General features: G+C 37.6%; 1 protein-coding gene across 1 annotated transcript in view; it reads left to right on the top strand.

The window, feature by feature from the left end:
• The window catches only part of LOC114530985, a 36150-nt gene that overhangs the window by 3827 nt on the left and 15241 nt on the right, over positions 1-17082 (top strand). The window contains exons 8-14 of the mRNA XM_028552610.1: positions 950-13420; positions 13622-13810; positions 14224-14455; positions 14700-14851; positions 14998-15161; positions 15583-16636; positions 16821-17056. Of these exons, the coding sequence (XP_028408411.1) occupies positions 950-13420; positions 13622-13810; positions 14224-14455; positions 14700-14851; positions 14998-15161; positions 15583-16636; positions 16821-17056 (14498 nt within the window). The remainder of the gene's footprint in view (positions 1-949; positions 13421-13621; positions 13811-14223; positions 14456-14699; positions 14852-14997; positions 15162-15582; positions 16637-16820; positions 17057-17082) is intronic.

Here is a 17082-nt window from a genome sequence, read left to right as displayed (position 1 = left end):
ATGTTGGCCTGTCTGTAGCACAACCCATTAGGCACTAACCGTGCAGTAAAGCACTAACCATCAACTTACACTCGGACGTTTTTACCAACGGCATGGTTACAAAACCATGTAAACCTATTGTGCAAGCACAACCCTTAGGCATGCACTAACTAGTAACCAGCAACTAACGTGGGAATTTTATCATACGCTGATCTTATTGTAAACGAAATGTCCACGCATTGCTATGATGTAATGGTGTGCTGAATCAAGCTTTTCATTTGATATTGGTAGCTTAAGTTATGTTTTGTTCCTTAATTTTTTGTACTGCACGTCGTGAGAGACATGTTTATATGCTATATTGCCTCTTCGGCTGAGAGTAAAGCACCAACAAGTATTTAATAATTTGCTTATCAAACGGAGAAGCAATCACGAGAAGCCCAGTACAGGTCTGTCGCATATGTTCATCAGATACTGCTTCACTTTTATTGCCATCGAACTTACAGTACGAAGGTAAATTTAATGGGTTCTTGTTTTAAACTTGTATGAACACATTATTTTGTCTATATTTATTTCTTTCCATAATGATAAAATAACAAACCAATTAAGTAACTACTAACAGTTGAGTGAACATTTTGTTGAGATCATTTGTTGAGTGAACATTTTTTTGAAAGTTCTGGTTTAGAGCATTCGTTGTGTGCATACATATGATGGCGTTTCAGTGGCTTTTTTCTTCACCGTCAGCAATACGTTTAACGCCAGTTGCAAGAATTTTTTTAAAAAGTATAATATTTTCTAATAGAAATAATCAATCACGCACTCTCGTAATATGGGTACGAGTTACATGATGCTGCCGATCTTTGGAGATACTACGGGCACACATGTACGCCTCGCGTGCCTGTTTTTATACGTTTATTTGTTTTCGTACTGTGTTGCATGCAATTTATTTTTGTAATGTTTCAAAATTATTTAGTCCAAAGACGAAGCGATTGCCGTGCTAAAGAGAACCATCCAAGAGAGAGCCCTGGGTCCAAGCATGGATAGCAACCAAGGAAAAGGAATGTCTGAGGAGGGTGAAAAGATTGTAAAAATGCTGGAAACACAACTAGAAGAGACAAAGGGAAATTTGAGCATGAAACAAGATGCTTTGGTCAAGACAGAGAACGAACTTCATGAGAAACAGAATGAAATCCGCGAGCTACAACTTCAATCACAGCAAGAACTAAAAAACCTGAGCGAGAAACTTAATCAGGAGAACTTAGCTACTTCAGAACTAAGAGAACAATTGAGTAGTAAAGACAATAAGTTACAAAACCTTGAAGAAAATCTGGCTGGTTTAACAGACCGGTTGCGCGATACCTCGAATGAACTGGAAACAACTAAAACAATGTTAGAAGAAAAATCAGAAAAATTATCGGAATCTGGGGACATGTCTGGAAAAGTTAACGAGTTGTCACAAACTGTTAAAAAGTTGGATGGCGTTTTAGAAGAACGTGATGCCAAGATTACGGAGCTGAATGTCTTAACTGGGAAACTGCAGGAACGTGTCGAGAATTTAGTTTCCGAAAATCAGCGAGTTCATGAAAGCATGGAGAATATGAAGCATAGCTTGAACGAACAATTGCTTTCTACACAAGAAGAGCTCAAGTGTCTTGCGGAGAAACACGAGCTTGAACTTTCTGAGAAAGAACTTCTTATCAAAGATCAGGAGTTTTCACTCGCGCAAAAAGATGAAAAATTCTCGGAGTTGAGTGAGGTGCTCGAAAACGAAAAGCGAAAATTCAATGAGCATCTTGAAAGTTCTTTGAAAAATAAAACTGACCATGAGGAGCAAATAGAAAGTCTTAAAAACGAGAATGAAGCAAAAGAGAATGAGAAAACTGGTTTTGAGAAACAACTTTTTGAACTGCAAGAAAAAGTGGATGGAATGAAGAATGAAATTGAGCAAAAGGAGGCGGAAATGCAAAAATTAAGAAATGAGGTAAGTGGTGAAGTTAAACTTTTGAAGGAGGAAAATGTGAAATTGACCGAAGATAGATCTAGGTTAGAGCAAATGCTAGGCAGTAAAGATACTGATCTTGCCGAGAAGCAACAGCACCTGGACGAACTCAAAAATGAAGTGGCTGAAAAACAGAAACGGTTTGAGTCCATTCAAGCTGAATCCGAAAATCGCGTTCATGAACTCGCTGTTGAGAAGTCAACCGTCAGTGAAGAGGTGAAAAAGATAAAAGAATTGTTGAATGAGAAAGAGAATGAATTTAAGAATGAGGTTACTAAGATGAATGACAGAGAAAAGAGGCTGGATAATAAACTGAATTTGTTAAATGAGTTGAACACTAAGTTGAAACAAGATTTCGATCAAAGTAAAACGGAAATTCAGGAATCTCGGCAGGAGGAAGAACGTTTAAGAAGCGACCTGGAGTTGCTAAGATCAGAATCCGGATTAAAAGAGGGAAAGCTTACTGAGCTAACTGAACTGGTAAATGCTAATGAAGAAGAAATCATAGTTCTCAAGGCATCTCTTAAGGAAAGCTCTGGCAGAGAAAATGAGTCAACAGAGAAGGTAAATGAGCTGGAAGAACAAATCAAATCACTCAAAGGTTCTCTTTCCGAGAATCAGACCGAGTGTACCAGCATCAAAGAACACCTTAATGAAAAGGTACAAAAAATTGATTCACTTTCTGAAACAATTTCTGACAAACAAGCAGAGATTGATGCGATGAAGCAAAATTTGGAAACGCATATACAAGAAAGTCTTAATAGAGAAAAAGATGCTGAAGACAAACTAAATGTTTTAGCAACCGAGAAACAGCAGGAATACAAGAGATTGACGGAAATGCTAAATAAAAAGGATGGAGAAATAAAGTCACTAGAGGAAAATATTTCTGTGAAACAAACGGAACTGGATGAATTACAGAAAAACACGAGTGCCAAAATACTGCAACGTAATGAAAGAGAGCGCCAACTTATAGATGAACTGGCTGCTTTAAATGCAGCAAAATTAGAAAGAGAGGAAGTTCTTGTTAAAGATTCACAGCAAAAAGAACAACAAGTTAAATTACTGGAGGCGAACGTCTCTGAAAATCTTGCTGAACTAAGCAAAGTAAAGGAAAGCCTGGAGTCTGAAATTCTTGGAAGAAAAGAGATGGAAACTAAGCTCAGAGATCAAATCGATGTCCTCACATCAGAAAGTGGAGTCAAAGAAAAAGATCTGTTTAGGAAGATAAATGAACAAGAGATTCAAGTTACATCACTGCAAGAGCGTCTAACGGTTAACCAAACTGAACTGGATCAAGTACAAGGAAGTCTTGGAGCTGAAACAGAGCGAGCGAAGCAACTAGAAAACGATCTTGAGGAACAAATGAAAACATTCAACGACAGAATCGCAGAACTTGAGGAAAAAGTGGAGAATTATAAGACCAGTGAGACCCACCTTAAAGAACTTGTTAATACCCTAGAGAATCAATTAAATAATTTTAAATCCGAAAGTCTTGAAAAAGAAACCAGTCTACTTAAAGAGATCAGCAAACATGAACAAAATATCAAATCACTACAAGAAAGTCTCGCCAACAAGCAGGCTGAACTGAGTGAGACCATGGCGGAACACAAACAACAGCATAACGAGTTGACCGATCAAATTAATTCCATTAAACTACGAAGTGATGAAACAGAAGCAAGTCTATTTGAAAAAAACAGTCAACAGGAACACGAGATCAAATCACTACACGAAAACCTTTCCAACAAGCAGACTGAACTGAGTGAAATAGTACAGAAATATGAAAAGGAGGAACTCGAACTAAAAGATCAAGTCGAAACTCTGAGAAACGATAGTTCTCAAAAAGAGAAAATTTCAGTGGAGAAGATTAATGAACTAGAGTTACAGATAAAATCACTTGAAGGTGATCTTGCTGATACGATCGCTGAGCTAAGTAAAGTTAACCAAAGTCTTGAGATGCAGATTCATGAGAGAAAAGAAATGGAAAACAGCCTGAATAAAAATATAAATATCCTGACATCCGAAAGCAAAGAAAAGGAAACGAGCTTACGTGGAACAATCAGTGAACAAGAAGAAAATATTAAATCATTACAAGAAAATCTCAACTCGATGCAAACTGCATTAAAAGAAGAAATACAGAAATGTGAACAGCTCGAAAAAGACAATTTGGATGCTTCGAATGAATACAAGAAAAGAGAACAGTCGTTGTCAGAAGAACTTGAAAATCAGAAATCTGCGGATAAAAATCGTATAGAGTCATTGTATCAAGAGGTAGCATCAAGAGACGAGAGAATTGGAGAGTTAGATGCAAACTATAGTACCTTAGAAAAAACAAAAGCGGAAGAAGTTAGAGGATTATCTGAAGAAATAGCCAAGCTCAAGGAAATTGTGCAAAAATTTGAGGTTCAGAAATCTGAGAGCGACGGTCTTTTGGTGTCTTTGAAAGAAGATGTGAAATCGAGAGATGAAATGATCGAAAAGCTGAATGGAAAACTTGTCTCGCTAGAAAGAAGTAAAGAAGAAGAAGTTAAAGTTTTAAGTCAGGATGGTATGAACCTTAAGCAAACTGTACAGGATCTTGAACAGACTTTGTTGGAAAAGGAGCAGAAACTTTTCATTTCTGTGGAGGATAACCAGAAATTAACTTCCCAAGTTAAGGAAATCGAAATTAAGCTGAGTGAACGACGTGATGAACTAGACGGTGAGAGAATTTTAAGACTGCAGGAAAATCAGAAACTTTCAACTCAAATAAAAGACGTTGAAAATATGTTGAGTAAACAAACTGAAGAACTAGAAAATGAGAGGAGTTCAAGACTTGATGAAATCAATAAACTTGAATCTCGAGTCCAAGAAGTAGAGGGTGTTTTGAACGAAAGAACTGTTGAACTTGAAAATGAAAGAAGATCCAGATCGGAAGAGAATAAGAATTTATCATCACAGGTGCAAGAGCTTGAAAGTATGTTGAGTAAACGAAATGGGGAATTAGAAGATGAGAAGAAATTAAGACTGGAGGAAAATAAGAGACTTGAAACTCAAGTGAAGGAAATCGCAACTGTGCTTAGTGAGCGAGATTTGGAGTTGAAAAAAGAAGCGAATTTAAGGACTGAAGAGACTCGAAAACTTGAAAGTGAAAATAAAAAATTGCAAGGTGTTGTGGACGATATGCAGGAAACAATACGAGTGAAGGAAGGTGAGATTTTCGCACAAAAGGAAGAACATTTAGAACGATGCAACGAACTTCAGAATTCATCGCGAGAGATGGAAGCAACGTTGTCTCAAGAATTGCAAGCCTTACGAGCTACTAACAATGATTTAGAGGAAGCTCTCCGAATTAAAGAGGGTGATATTGTTTTACTGAAAGAAGAGCATTCAGAACGGTGCAGGTCAACGCAAAAGAAAGAAGAAACCATGTCTCAGGAAATGTTAGAACTACAAGAAGCACTTCGAGTAAAAGAAGATACTATTATCGCACAGAAAGAAGAACATTCAAAACGATACGATGAACTTCAAAATTCATCGCAAGAGAAGGAAGCATTCATGTCTCAAGAATTGCAAAAAATTATGACTAACAACCAGGATTTGCAAGAAGCACTTCGAGTTAAAGAAGATGTCATTGTAGCACAGAAAGAAGAACATTTGGAACGATGTAGTGAATTAGAGACCTCGTCGCAAGAGAAAGAGAAATTGTTGAAAGAATCGGATGAGCAGTGGGTACAGAAAGAAGCAGCATTATCTCAGGAATTACAAGAATTGAGGAAAAATAACTGTGAATTGGATACGCAGTTAAAAGAACTTCAAACAATGGTTAGTGACCGAGAGGCTGAATGGAGTAATCGTGGGAAGTTGTTCTTGAAGACAGAAGAAGAATTAAAGTCGCGGTTAGAAGAAAAAGATAAAAGTTTGAGCGAGTTAGGAGACCAGTTACAAAAAGTTTCTAAAGAGAAAGTCGAACTTGAAGAAAATATTGCAGGTATTAATGGAGAGAACATATTATTACAAGGAAAATTGCAGGATAGTGACAGAGAATTGGAAAATATTAATACAAGATTGGCGGAACAGGACACCCAGATGAGCAAACTGAATGAACAATTGTATAACAGTGAATCGCAAGTAAATGAATTGAAAGAGCAATTGGGTCATTTTGAAAGCAAAACACGCGAATTGAATGAACGGTTGGAAAATATGTCTGATGAAATACAAGGACTGAATGAAGAACTACGTACGAAAAGAAAAGACATTGAAGAGTTGACTACGGTTATTGAAAACAAGGAAAATGAAATTGAAGAGTTGAATACAAACTTAGGATCTAGTGATGTGGAAAACCGAAAATTGAGAGAAAAACTTGAACACAACACTAAAAAGAGCGAAGAGTTAGACAAGGAATTGGAAATAAGAACAAATGAAGTGGAAGGTTTAAAGCAATCTCTCACAAATAAGGATGATGAAATTACAGAGTTGAAAAATCGCCTAGAAACTAGTGGAGAGGAATATCAGAAATTGAATAAAGAACTTGAAGAGATAAATAAAGAGGTTAGCACTTTACAACAAACAGTTTCATGTAAGGATGGTAAGATCACGGAGTTAAACGGTATATTGGGGACTTCGAATGAAGAACTTGAGATAAAGAACAAACAAGTACAAGATCTCAAAGAAGATGTTGCGAGTAAAGATGGTAAAATCATAGAGTTAAATGGTCTGTTAGACAGTAATGAAAGAAAGTACGCTGAAGAGGTAACAACTCTGACCCAGCAGAAAGACAATCTTCAAAATATGTTAACCCAAGAACAATGCGCTGTTAAAGAATCAAAATTGAAGTTTGCCGAGGAAAAGAGTTTACTTCTGACCGAGTTAAACGAAAGTATGGAAGTAAAGGAAAGATTGGAAAAGGCAATGGTTTCTCTCGACGCGAAAGAAAATGAAGTGTTTGATTTGAAGGAAAACGCTGTTTTGGTCGAGGAGCAACTGGTAGAGAAAGACGAAGAAATAAATAATCTTCAAAACGATCTGAACTTAAAGCTTCAGGATCTTGAGGAAGAAAGAAAAAAATCAAAACAACTACGGCAAGACCTGGATGAGACCCTCACAGCTTTAGTTAGGACTAAGGAAGAAAATGTCTTTCTCAGTGAAGAGTTGGACGTGACTGCTGAAGAAATGAGAAGTAAGAGTTCGGAAGCGGAAAAGTTACAGGGAGATATTGATAAACAAACTCAGGAAAACCAAGAAAAGATTGAGGAATATGTTGCCTTGACTCACACATTGAAGGAGGAACTGCACGCAAAGACCAACGAATTGAGTACTAAAAGTATGGAAGTTGATAAATTGCAGGGAGATATTGATAGAAGCGCACAAGAACATCAACGAAAGATCGAAGAATATGTCGCCTTAAATCAAAACTTGAAAGAAGAGCTTTTGGGTATAAGTGAAGATGTGAAAGTTAAGATAGAAAATCTTGATGGTAGAAGGAAAGAGTTGGAGGAAACTTGCCAAAATTCTGGGAAACGAATAGTCGAGTGCGAAAAAGAAATTGAAACCCTAAAGAATGATCTTAGTGTCAAGTCTGATGAGTTGAAATGTAGAAATACTGAACTAAGCAGTTTGAAGGAGTCTTTTGATAAATCGTGCCAAAATTATGAGACGCGAATCACTGAGAATGAAAATATAAAACAAAGCTTAACAGAAAAGTTGGAGGTAAAGACAGAAGAGCTGAAGGCTAAATGTACAGAAGTGAAAAATGTCCGAGCAGAATTAGATAAAACCTGTCAAATTCACAAGAAGCAAATGTCTGAGAATGAAAACGTTAAGCAAAATTTGAGCGAGCAACTGCAAGCGAAGACTGAAGAACTTGATGCTAAATCTACTGAATGTGGTAACCTCAGCGCGAAGTTGGAGCAACAAACCTCTGAGTATAGAAGAGGTATCCAAAGTGTGACGGAGCAACTAAAAACGAAGGGTGAAGAAATGGATGCTAAATCAACTGAATGCGATGAACTTAGCACAGAATTAGAGAAAACTAGAGAAGCTCATGAACGGCAGAAGTCTGAATATGAAAATATTAACCAAAGTTTGACAGAGCAACTACAAGCGAAGAGTGGAGAACTGGATTCTAAATCTGTTGAATGCGATGAACTTAGCGCAGAATTAGAGAAAACTAGAGAAATTCATGAACGGCAGAAGTCTGGATATGAAAATATTAACCAAAGTTTGACAGAGCAACTACAAGCGAAGGGTAAAGAACTGGATACTAAATCTACTGAACTTAACGACGTCAAAGAGAAGTTTGAAAAAACCTGTCAAATTCATGAACAACGGACCGCAGAGCTCGAGTGTGTTAAACAAAATTTGACGGAACAGTTACAGGCAAAGAATGAGGAAATGGATGTCAAATCTACTGAATGTGACAACCTCAGAGGGGAGTTGGCAGAGGCTAGGCAAACTAATCAACAACAGGCTTCGGAGCATGAACGTGTTAACCAAAGTTTGACGAAAGAACTGCAAGTCAAGGGTGAGGAACTGAATGCCAAATCAAATGAATTCGATTATCTCAAAGCGGAATTGGAGGACGTTAAGGAAGTTCATGAACGGCGCACCTTTGAATATGAAAACATTAACCAAAGTTTGACGGAGGAGCTGCAGACAAAGAGTGAAGAACTAAATGCTAGGTCTGCTGAAGTTGAAAACCTTAGAGCGGAATTCGGAGCATCCAGCCAGATTCATGAACAGAAATCAGTTGAATATGAAAATGTTAACAAAAGCGTGATAGAACAACTACAAACAAAGGGTGAAGAACTGAACACTAAATCCATTGAGTATGACAACCTCAAAGCAGAATTCGAAGAGGCCATGGAAATTCATAAACAACGAGCCTCAGACTATGAAAATGCTATACAAAATTTGATGGAACAGTTAGAAGCTAAGATTGAAGAACTGAACACTAAATCCACTGAGCATGACAACCTCAAAGCAGAATTCGAAGAGTCCATGGAAATTCATAAACAAAGAGCCTCAGACTATGAAAATGCTAAACAAAATTTGATGGAACAGTTACAAGCCAAGAATAAAGAAATAAACACTAAATCCACTGAGTATGACAACCTCAGTGTAGAATTCAACGAGGCCATGCAAATTCATCAACAGCAAGTCTTTGAGTATGAAAATGTTCAACAACATTTGACGGAGCAACTACAAGCAAAATCTGAAGAAATGGGTGCTAAATCTACTGAATGTGACAACCTTAGAGCGGAGTTGGAAGAGGCTATGCAAATTAATGAGCAACAGGCTTCAGACCACAAACGTGTTAACGAAAGTTTTACAGAAGAACTAAATGCTAAATCAAATGAATGCGATGATCTCAAGTCGGAATTAGCGGATGCCAAGAAAGTTCATGAACGGCGCACCTTTGAATATGAAAATGTTAACAAAAGCGTGACAGAACAACTACAAACAAAGGGTGAAGAACTGAACACTAAATCCACTGAGTATGACAACCTCAAAGCAAAATTCGAGGAGTCCATGGAAATTCATAAACAACGAGCCTCAGACTATGAAAATGCTAAACAAAATTTGATGGAACAGTTACAAGCCAAGAATGAAGAAATAAACACTAAATCCACGGAGTATGACAGCCTCAGAGTAGAATTCGACGAGGCCATGAAAATTCATCAACAGCAAGTCTTTGAGTATGGAAATGTTCAACAACATTTGACGGAGCAACTACAAGCAAAATCTGAAGAAATGAATACTAAATCTACTGAATGTGACAACCTTAGAGCTGACCTGGAAGAGGCTAGGCAAATTAATGAGCAACAGGCTTCAGACCACAAACGTGTTGACGAAAGTTTTACAGAAGAACTAAATGCTAAATCAAATGAATGCGACGTTCTCAAATCGGAATTAGCGGATGCCAAGAAAGTTCATGAACGGCGCACCCTTGAATATGAAAATGTTAACAAAAGCGTGACAGAACAACTACAAACAAAGGGTGAAGAACTGAACACTAAATCTAATGAATTGGACAACCTTAGAGCGGAATTCGAGGAGGCCATGGAAATTCATCAACGACGAGTCTTAGACTATGAGAATGTTCAACAAAATTTGAGTGAACAGCTACAAGCAAAGACTGAGAGAATGAATGCTAAATCTATTGAATATGACAATCTCAGAGCGGAATTTGAGGAGGCTAAGAAAAATAATGAGGGACAAACATCTGAGTATGAAAGTGCCAATCAAAGTTTGGTGGAAGAACTTCGAGCTAAAAGTGAAGAATTAAATACTAAATCAGCTGAATATGACAACCTCAGAGCGGAATTAAAGGAGACCATGCAAATCCATGAGCGAGAAGTTTCAGAGTATGAAGGTGGCAAACAAAATTTGACGGAACAGTTACAAACAAAGAGCGAGGAGATGAATGCTAAATCTATTGAATGTGACAACCTCAAGGAAGAATTGGAAAAAACCAAGCAAGCTAATGAGCAACAGATCTCTGAGCATGAAAGTGTTAAGCAATGTTTGACAGAAGAACTGCAAGTCAAGAATGAAGAACTAAATGGAAAATTGGCGGAATGCGATGACCTCAGGGCGGATTTGAAAGAGGCTAGGGAAGTTTATGAACGGCAGACCTCTGAGCATGAAAATGTCAAGCAAAGTCTGGCGGAGCAACTACAGGCAAAGAGCGAAGAACTGGATGGTAAATCTACTGACCTTAACGCTGTTAGAGCAGAGCTGAATGAAATTTATCAAATTCGTGAACAACAGACCGCTGAGTTCGAACGTGCTAAACGAAATCTGACAGAACGGCTAGAAGCCAAAAACGAAGAACTGAATAATAAATACACTGAGTTTGATAAACTTAAAGCAGAATTGGAGGAAACTAGTCAAAATTATCAACAGCAAGTATCTGAGTATAAAAATCTAAATCAGGAACTTAAAGATAAACTAAAAACGTCTGCTGACGAATTAGAAGCAACGTCTGTTCAACTGAACCAGCTGCAAAAAGACTTCGAGGAAAAGATGAAAATGCATGAACGAAAGATGGAGGAATATCAAACAGTTTGTACCAACTTGAAGGAGCAATTGCAGGCGACTGTTGAAGAGCTTGCAAATACATCGAAAGAAAATGAAACGTTAGGTTTAGAACTTGAGAAATGTAAACAGGATGACAGCGAGAATCGTAGAAATTACGGGGATAAAATAAAGGAACTAGAAGAACAAGCAGCTGCTAAAACTCGAGCGTTCGAAGATAAGTCGAACGAATACGATAACCTGAGTCAAAGAATGGCTGAGGAAATTAAGAGAAGTGATGAGAAATTGGACTTGAAATCTGCGGAGTTAGGAAAGCTTAAAGATGTAATGATCGAGAGCAGACAAACGTACGAAAAAAGAATTGAAGATTTGGAGAATAAAGTTGAATCTCTGAATGAAGAGTTAAGGACTAACCAAGAGAAAATAATTGAACATGAATCTGTGAATGAAAAAATAACTGAAGAGTTGCTAGTTAGAAGCGAATCCTTTGAAACGACATCTGCCGAGTTATTGAAACTTAAAGACGAAGCCACACAAAATAGCCAAAATCACGAGAACAGAGTCGGACGTTTAGAAAACAAGATTCAGAGCTTAACACAAGAGGCGACGGTTAATGAAGAGCAAATAGTGGAACTGCAAACCAAGCTGAGAGTTACAAAACAACTTCTGGAAGGACAGTCGGCGGAGTTAGACAGAGTTGAAAACGAGGCGAAACAGAGTAGCCAAATGTACGAGCAAAAAATTGAGGATATACAAAGTAAGATTGAGACTTTAACTCGGGAGCTAAAGATCAGCGAAGGTCGTGTTGAAGAAAAGCAAGCCCTAAACGAAACATTGAGCGAGGAATTAAAGATGAAAAATGAATTGTTTGAAAAAACAACTGCTGATTTAGAGAGAGTTCAAGATAAGGGAAAACAAAAGACTCAAATTTTCGAGCAAAAAGTGGAGAATTTAGAAAATAAAATTACGACTTTGACGCAAGAGTTGGAGACAATGGAAGGGAAAATGAACGAGCAACAGGTTGAGTTAAAAGTAAAGAATGAACAACTGGAAATAAAGTCATCTGAGATTGAGAGTATTAAAGAGAAAATCGCTCAAAGTAGGCAAACATACGAACAACAAATTGAGGTAATGGAAGGCAAAATTCGTGAACTAAGCGAGGAGCTTAACGCAAGCGAAGGAAAAATTGAAGAATATAAAGTCTTGAAGCAAACATCGACCGAACAGCTAGAAATTAGCGAGAAGAATTTGCAGGAAGCATCGGCTGAATTGGCGACAGTCAAAGAGCAAGTAGAACAACTCAGCCAAACAAATGAGACTTTAGAAAATAGAATACAGAGTTTAACCCAAGAACTGAAAATTAACGAAGAGGAGCTTAAAGCAACATATCTTGAGCAGAGGAAATTGAAAGAAGAGTTAGAACACAGTAGTCTTGCGTTTGAAAGAAAGGTTGCAGATTATGAAATGATAAACGATACTTTGAAATCTGCGGCACTGGAGTTGAAAACCAAGTGTGAAGGAGAGGAGGTGGTGAAAAAAGAGTTACAGGAAAGTAAAATGATATTTGAAAGAAAATTGGAGGAATACGAAAGCCAAAGCCAGGTACTTAGAAAACAGTTAGAACTCAATCGGAAACAATTAGAAGAAAAGTCTGTTTCATATGACCAGTTGGAAGACAAATTGATTCACAAAAGCCAGGAATACGAACGGAATGTTATTGATCTTGAAACTAAAATTCAAACACTTGAGAAAAATTATGAACTCACCCAACAACAATTGAAGGACAAAGCTGCTGAGCTGGAAACCTTGAAGGAGAACTTTGATAGAATTGAACAAGAATTAGAAAGAAAATCTGAAGAATCTGCAACCCAAATTGAGTCTCTTAAAGAACAGATTGACCATTTAATTAAACTTCAGGAGAGTGAGATTAAGGAAAGGTCCGAGAAGGAACAAGAAATTTTACACGAAAAGGCCATTGTTGCTCTTCAGTTAAATGAATATAAACAAACCAGTGAGAAAGATATACAAAGATTGAAAGAAGAACAGAAGACTGTTTTGGAGTCAAAAATAGAATTGGAGAATGAGAAAATGTTGTGGTCTCAGAAGGCACAGGAGATTTCACAGGAGAAAGCCATTGTGGATCGTGAGGTGGAAGAATATAGAAAAATCGATGAGTTGAAAAAGAATGAAGTAGAGAGGTTGAAGGAAGAACTTAATGTTGCGCAGGAAAAGAAATCACAAATGGATGGTAAACTTGGTCAACTTTCACAGTATATAGAGGATAAGAGAGAAGAATATATAAGAGGTTTACAAGAGAAAGAGAAAGAATGTTCAGTTTTGAGTGAGGATAATCAACGCTTGAGAAAAGATATTGAACACATGATGAACAACCTTGAAGAACTACAGATATCTAAAGAGTTCATGGCGCAGGTGAGACGATCGTGCCGATTGGTACTATTAAGAAGATCGTCAGGGTAGTTCAGAGCCAAAGAAATGTACTTTCAAACAATCTTCTGGATTAGCTCGTGCAAACACTATTTTTTACTATTACATTAGTTATGACTAGAAATAGATTAATAACGTTTAGCTTTTGCACTGGATTTCATTTGATGCAATTATCTTCCATTTCAGGCCAAACACGCGAATGCAGGCCAACTAATTCAGGAAGAAATTCCCCGGCCGAAATCAGCTCGTGAATTAGCGGCCAATCCTGACGAACCCTTGATAAAAACAGAGGAAGTCGTACAGCTGCAGTCAGCCTATAATGATGATGACATGTGGGCTGAACCAACCTCAGACACAATATCTGTGCATAATAAGGTATTTTCATATCTGTTATTGTATTTTCCGTGCATTTTTTTTGACAGTATTTTGGACTGACGTTACCTTATATCGACATGCTCGGATAGTGATTATAAAGCCTGCTTGTAGGCTAGGGTAGAATTAACGTTTGAGATGAATGTCTCGTTTTTAAGTCCATTAAAGCAATTTTATACTGTATATGTTTTTTGAGGTTGCCCTGTTTCTCGTAGTCCGTGAGAAAATAAATTTGAAGCCCATTATTTATTTAAAGAAATTTTTATGTAAACGTTCTACCGTGGATTTCATTCTCTTGATTGATGTAATCAAAGTGAAGAAAAATGGTTGGTGCGACCCGACCTTGTAAGGTCAGGGGCTGGCGTGGATTCTTATCGCATGTTTTGTGGTGATATTAAATTGCTTGTTTTTCATAGGTTCTAGAAATCGAACGTAATTTCAATGACGTGAAGCAACAGTTAACCGAGGAGATGAACAGAAATCTAGAGTTGAAGCAAAGACTGGAGAGATTACAAGAAGAAAAGAACGCAGCAGATGTGAGGTGCACTGAATTAAAGCAAGCTTTGGAAGAATTTATATTCTCCACTGATAAAAGAGGAGATGTTGAAGAGCAGGAGGATGGAAAGAACATGGAAGAACCAGTTCAAGGTAGGATTATGTGATATTTTTGTACACCACATGTGATACTTGTATTGATGTCGATAAATGTTCCTTTGTGTTAAGTTCATTAGAAATGTTAACTAACATTTTATATCATTTGTGGAAGTAATTTGTTGTTGAAATTGATTGTAAAAGAATCAACAACTGAGTTTTTTTCGTCGTGGTAGGAAGTAGCCAATCATATTGTTCGTTAGGTGTGACATAAATGCTGATGAAACGATTTTATTTTCAGCCGACCAAGACGTATCAATGATGTTTGAAACTCCATCAACTATTGAGCCAAATCAGGCGATCCATGCTACATCGGAATCATTTGGTGAAGTTGTTCGCTTATTGGAAGAAGAAAAGGCAACCTTGGAGAGAAAACTAGATACGGCTACAAAGGCAAGTGTTAGCGACGGTTCATAATAGCATTGCATCTTTCCCAGAAATGAGAGTCTGGGTATTAATTGTTACAAGTGGAACGTGATCAATTTCGAGATTGCGATCCTGAGGGAACGAATACGTCTGACGATGTGATTTCTTTTTAGGAAAGAAATGCTCTTCGTGCCCATATCGAGCAACTCGAGGAAGAACTAGAGAAATCGCGTGATACTGATGCACGTGATACTGGGACACGTGACGAAGGCGTTTTCATGAATGTCGAAGAACAGAATAAGATGAAGAACATTGTCAAGGAGGCCGATGCACTAAGGTAGAAATCTCGTTGCCTATTTAGTTTTGTCTTGCGTAATTTTTCCTGCAATATTGAAGACAGGACGCTGTTCGACGCCGCAGACGTGGAACCGATTCACCTCGCGTAGGTTTGACCAACCTCGCTTTCATGTTTTACACTCCAAATTGTACCGACAGATTTTATCTATTGTGAATGACGTATTAATATCCGTATCAAAATGGATAGATGATGTATTGATAAAGTTGTTAGTTAGTCTATTCAAGTACTCCTAGCCAAGCTGTTAGTTAGTCCATTGATGTATGTACATTTAATGTGCCTTAATTGCAAACCGCGAGTATAGTCTTACAAGGTGAAAGTATCCAATAGAAATAAATTTTAGTTCAGTGATGCTTACACATTCACTATTATCTTCACTCACGCATTATCTTATTCATTTAAGAAACTCATTGCAAGAACGCGAAGAAAACGAACGGCAACTTCAGCAACAGTTGAAACTTTATCATGATGAGTTACAGCGGGAAAGTGAGGACAACGAATTGCTTCGAAACACCCTATCCCACCTTGAACAGCAAATAAACACTGATAAAGAACAACTATTGAGCTTAGAAACAGAACTAACTGAAGTTCGCAATGGAAGTGAAAGCTTAAAGCTTGACATGGAAAATTTACAGAAAGAAAAACACGAGTTGTTAGAAGATAAAGAAAGGACACGAGGCGAGAATGCAAAGTTTTCTGAGCTAATAAAGGAATTGCAGGAGAATGTAAAGACCAAAGATACGGAGATTATGGACTTGCATCAGAATTTAGAGGAGAAGGAATCGGCGATAGTGGATTTACGGCAAAACCTGGATGGAAAAGAAACTGAAATTTTTGAAATTCAGCAAAGTTCTGAGTCATTGGCGGAGCTGAATGAGAATATAAAGGGAAGGGACTTAGAAATTACTGGTTTGAAAAAGGATATTCAGAGAAGAGAGGCCGAAATCACCGAGCTGATGCACGCAAAAGATTCTTTAATTTCAGAGTTGCAAGACCATGTCGTAGGTAAGGAGAGCGAAATAGTGAAATTAAACGAGACTGTGGAAGCAAAAGAATCAGAAATCGCAGACTTGCAGCGAAATCTTTCTGCAAAAGAGGGCGAAGTCGTGGAAATAAAAGAAAGTATCATTAGCAAAGATAGAGAAATCCTAGAATTGAAAGAGGACGTCAGAGCGAAAGAGGCTTTCGGTGAGGAACTCCTAAATTCTAAGAAACTTATGGCGAAGTTAAAGAAGAAATTCACAGCGTTCCGAGACGAGAAGCAAGCAGAGCTGGAGAAAAAAGATGAAGACATATCAAGACTGTTAGATCGGGTCGCTGAGGTCGAGAGTCTTCGTCGCAGTGAAGGACAGAATGTCGACGAGGAGATCAAGAAATTGACTGAAAGAATTCTTGCAGCGGAACAGCGGCATGAAGGAGTTTTGCAGACAAAGAATGATGAGATTAACACTTTGAAGGTATGTTTCTCTTTATTATTCCAAAGTCTGTACACCACTGATTGCCCTGCTTACTTTACTGTTCTAGGGCATGGAGATATGCCGTTGAATTAGCAATGCCATGCAACCATAACCAATCTAGCCAATACCTATATTAACTATTTTTTTTCAACGTTTACCATCCTTCTGTTAATTCTGTTTATAGGAGATGGTTAGGAATCTTGAACATAGCAAAGACGAAGCATTAGAAGAGAATGACAGCAAAATTGCCAATCTTCTTGAGCAGCTTGATCAATCTCAAGAAATTCATAATAAACATATCCAAGATAAAGACGCTGAGATATCTGACATGAAAGATGAATTTCAAACGGAGTTGGACAAGAATAACGAGTTCGTTCTGCAACAAATCAACATGTTGAAAGAAGAATTAGCCCAAAGCAGGTATAGTTTTTATATTTTTATACAAA

This window comes from Dendronephthya gigantea, unplaced genomic scaffold, assembly GCF_004324835.1.
Source record: "Dendronephthya gigantea isolate DGI-Jeju-01 unplaced genomic scaffold, DenGig_1.0 000067F, whole genome shotgun sequence".
Classification (NCBI taxonomy): domain Eukaryota; kingdom Metazoa; phylum Cnidaria; class Anthozoa; order Malacalcyonacea; family Nephtheidae; genus Dendronephthya; species Dendronephthya gigantea.
The sequence above is the reverse complement of the archived record's forward strand: the minus strand, read 5'-3'. Positions and strand labels throughout refer to the sequence as shown.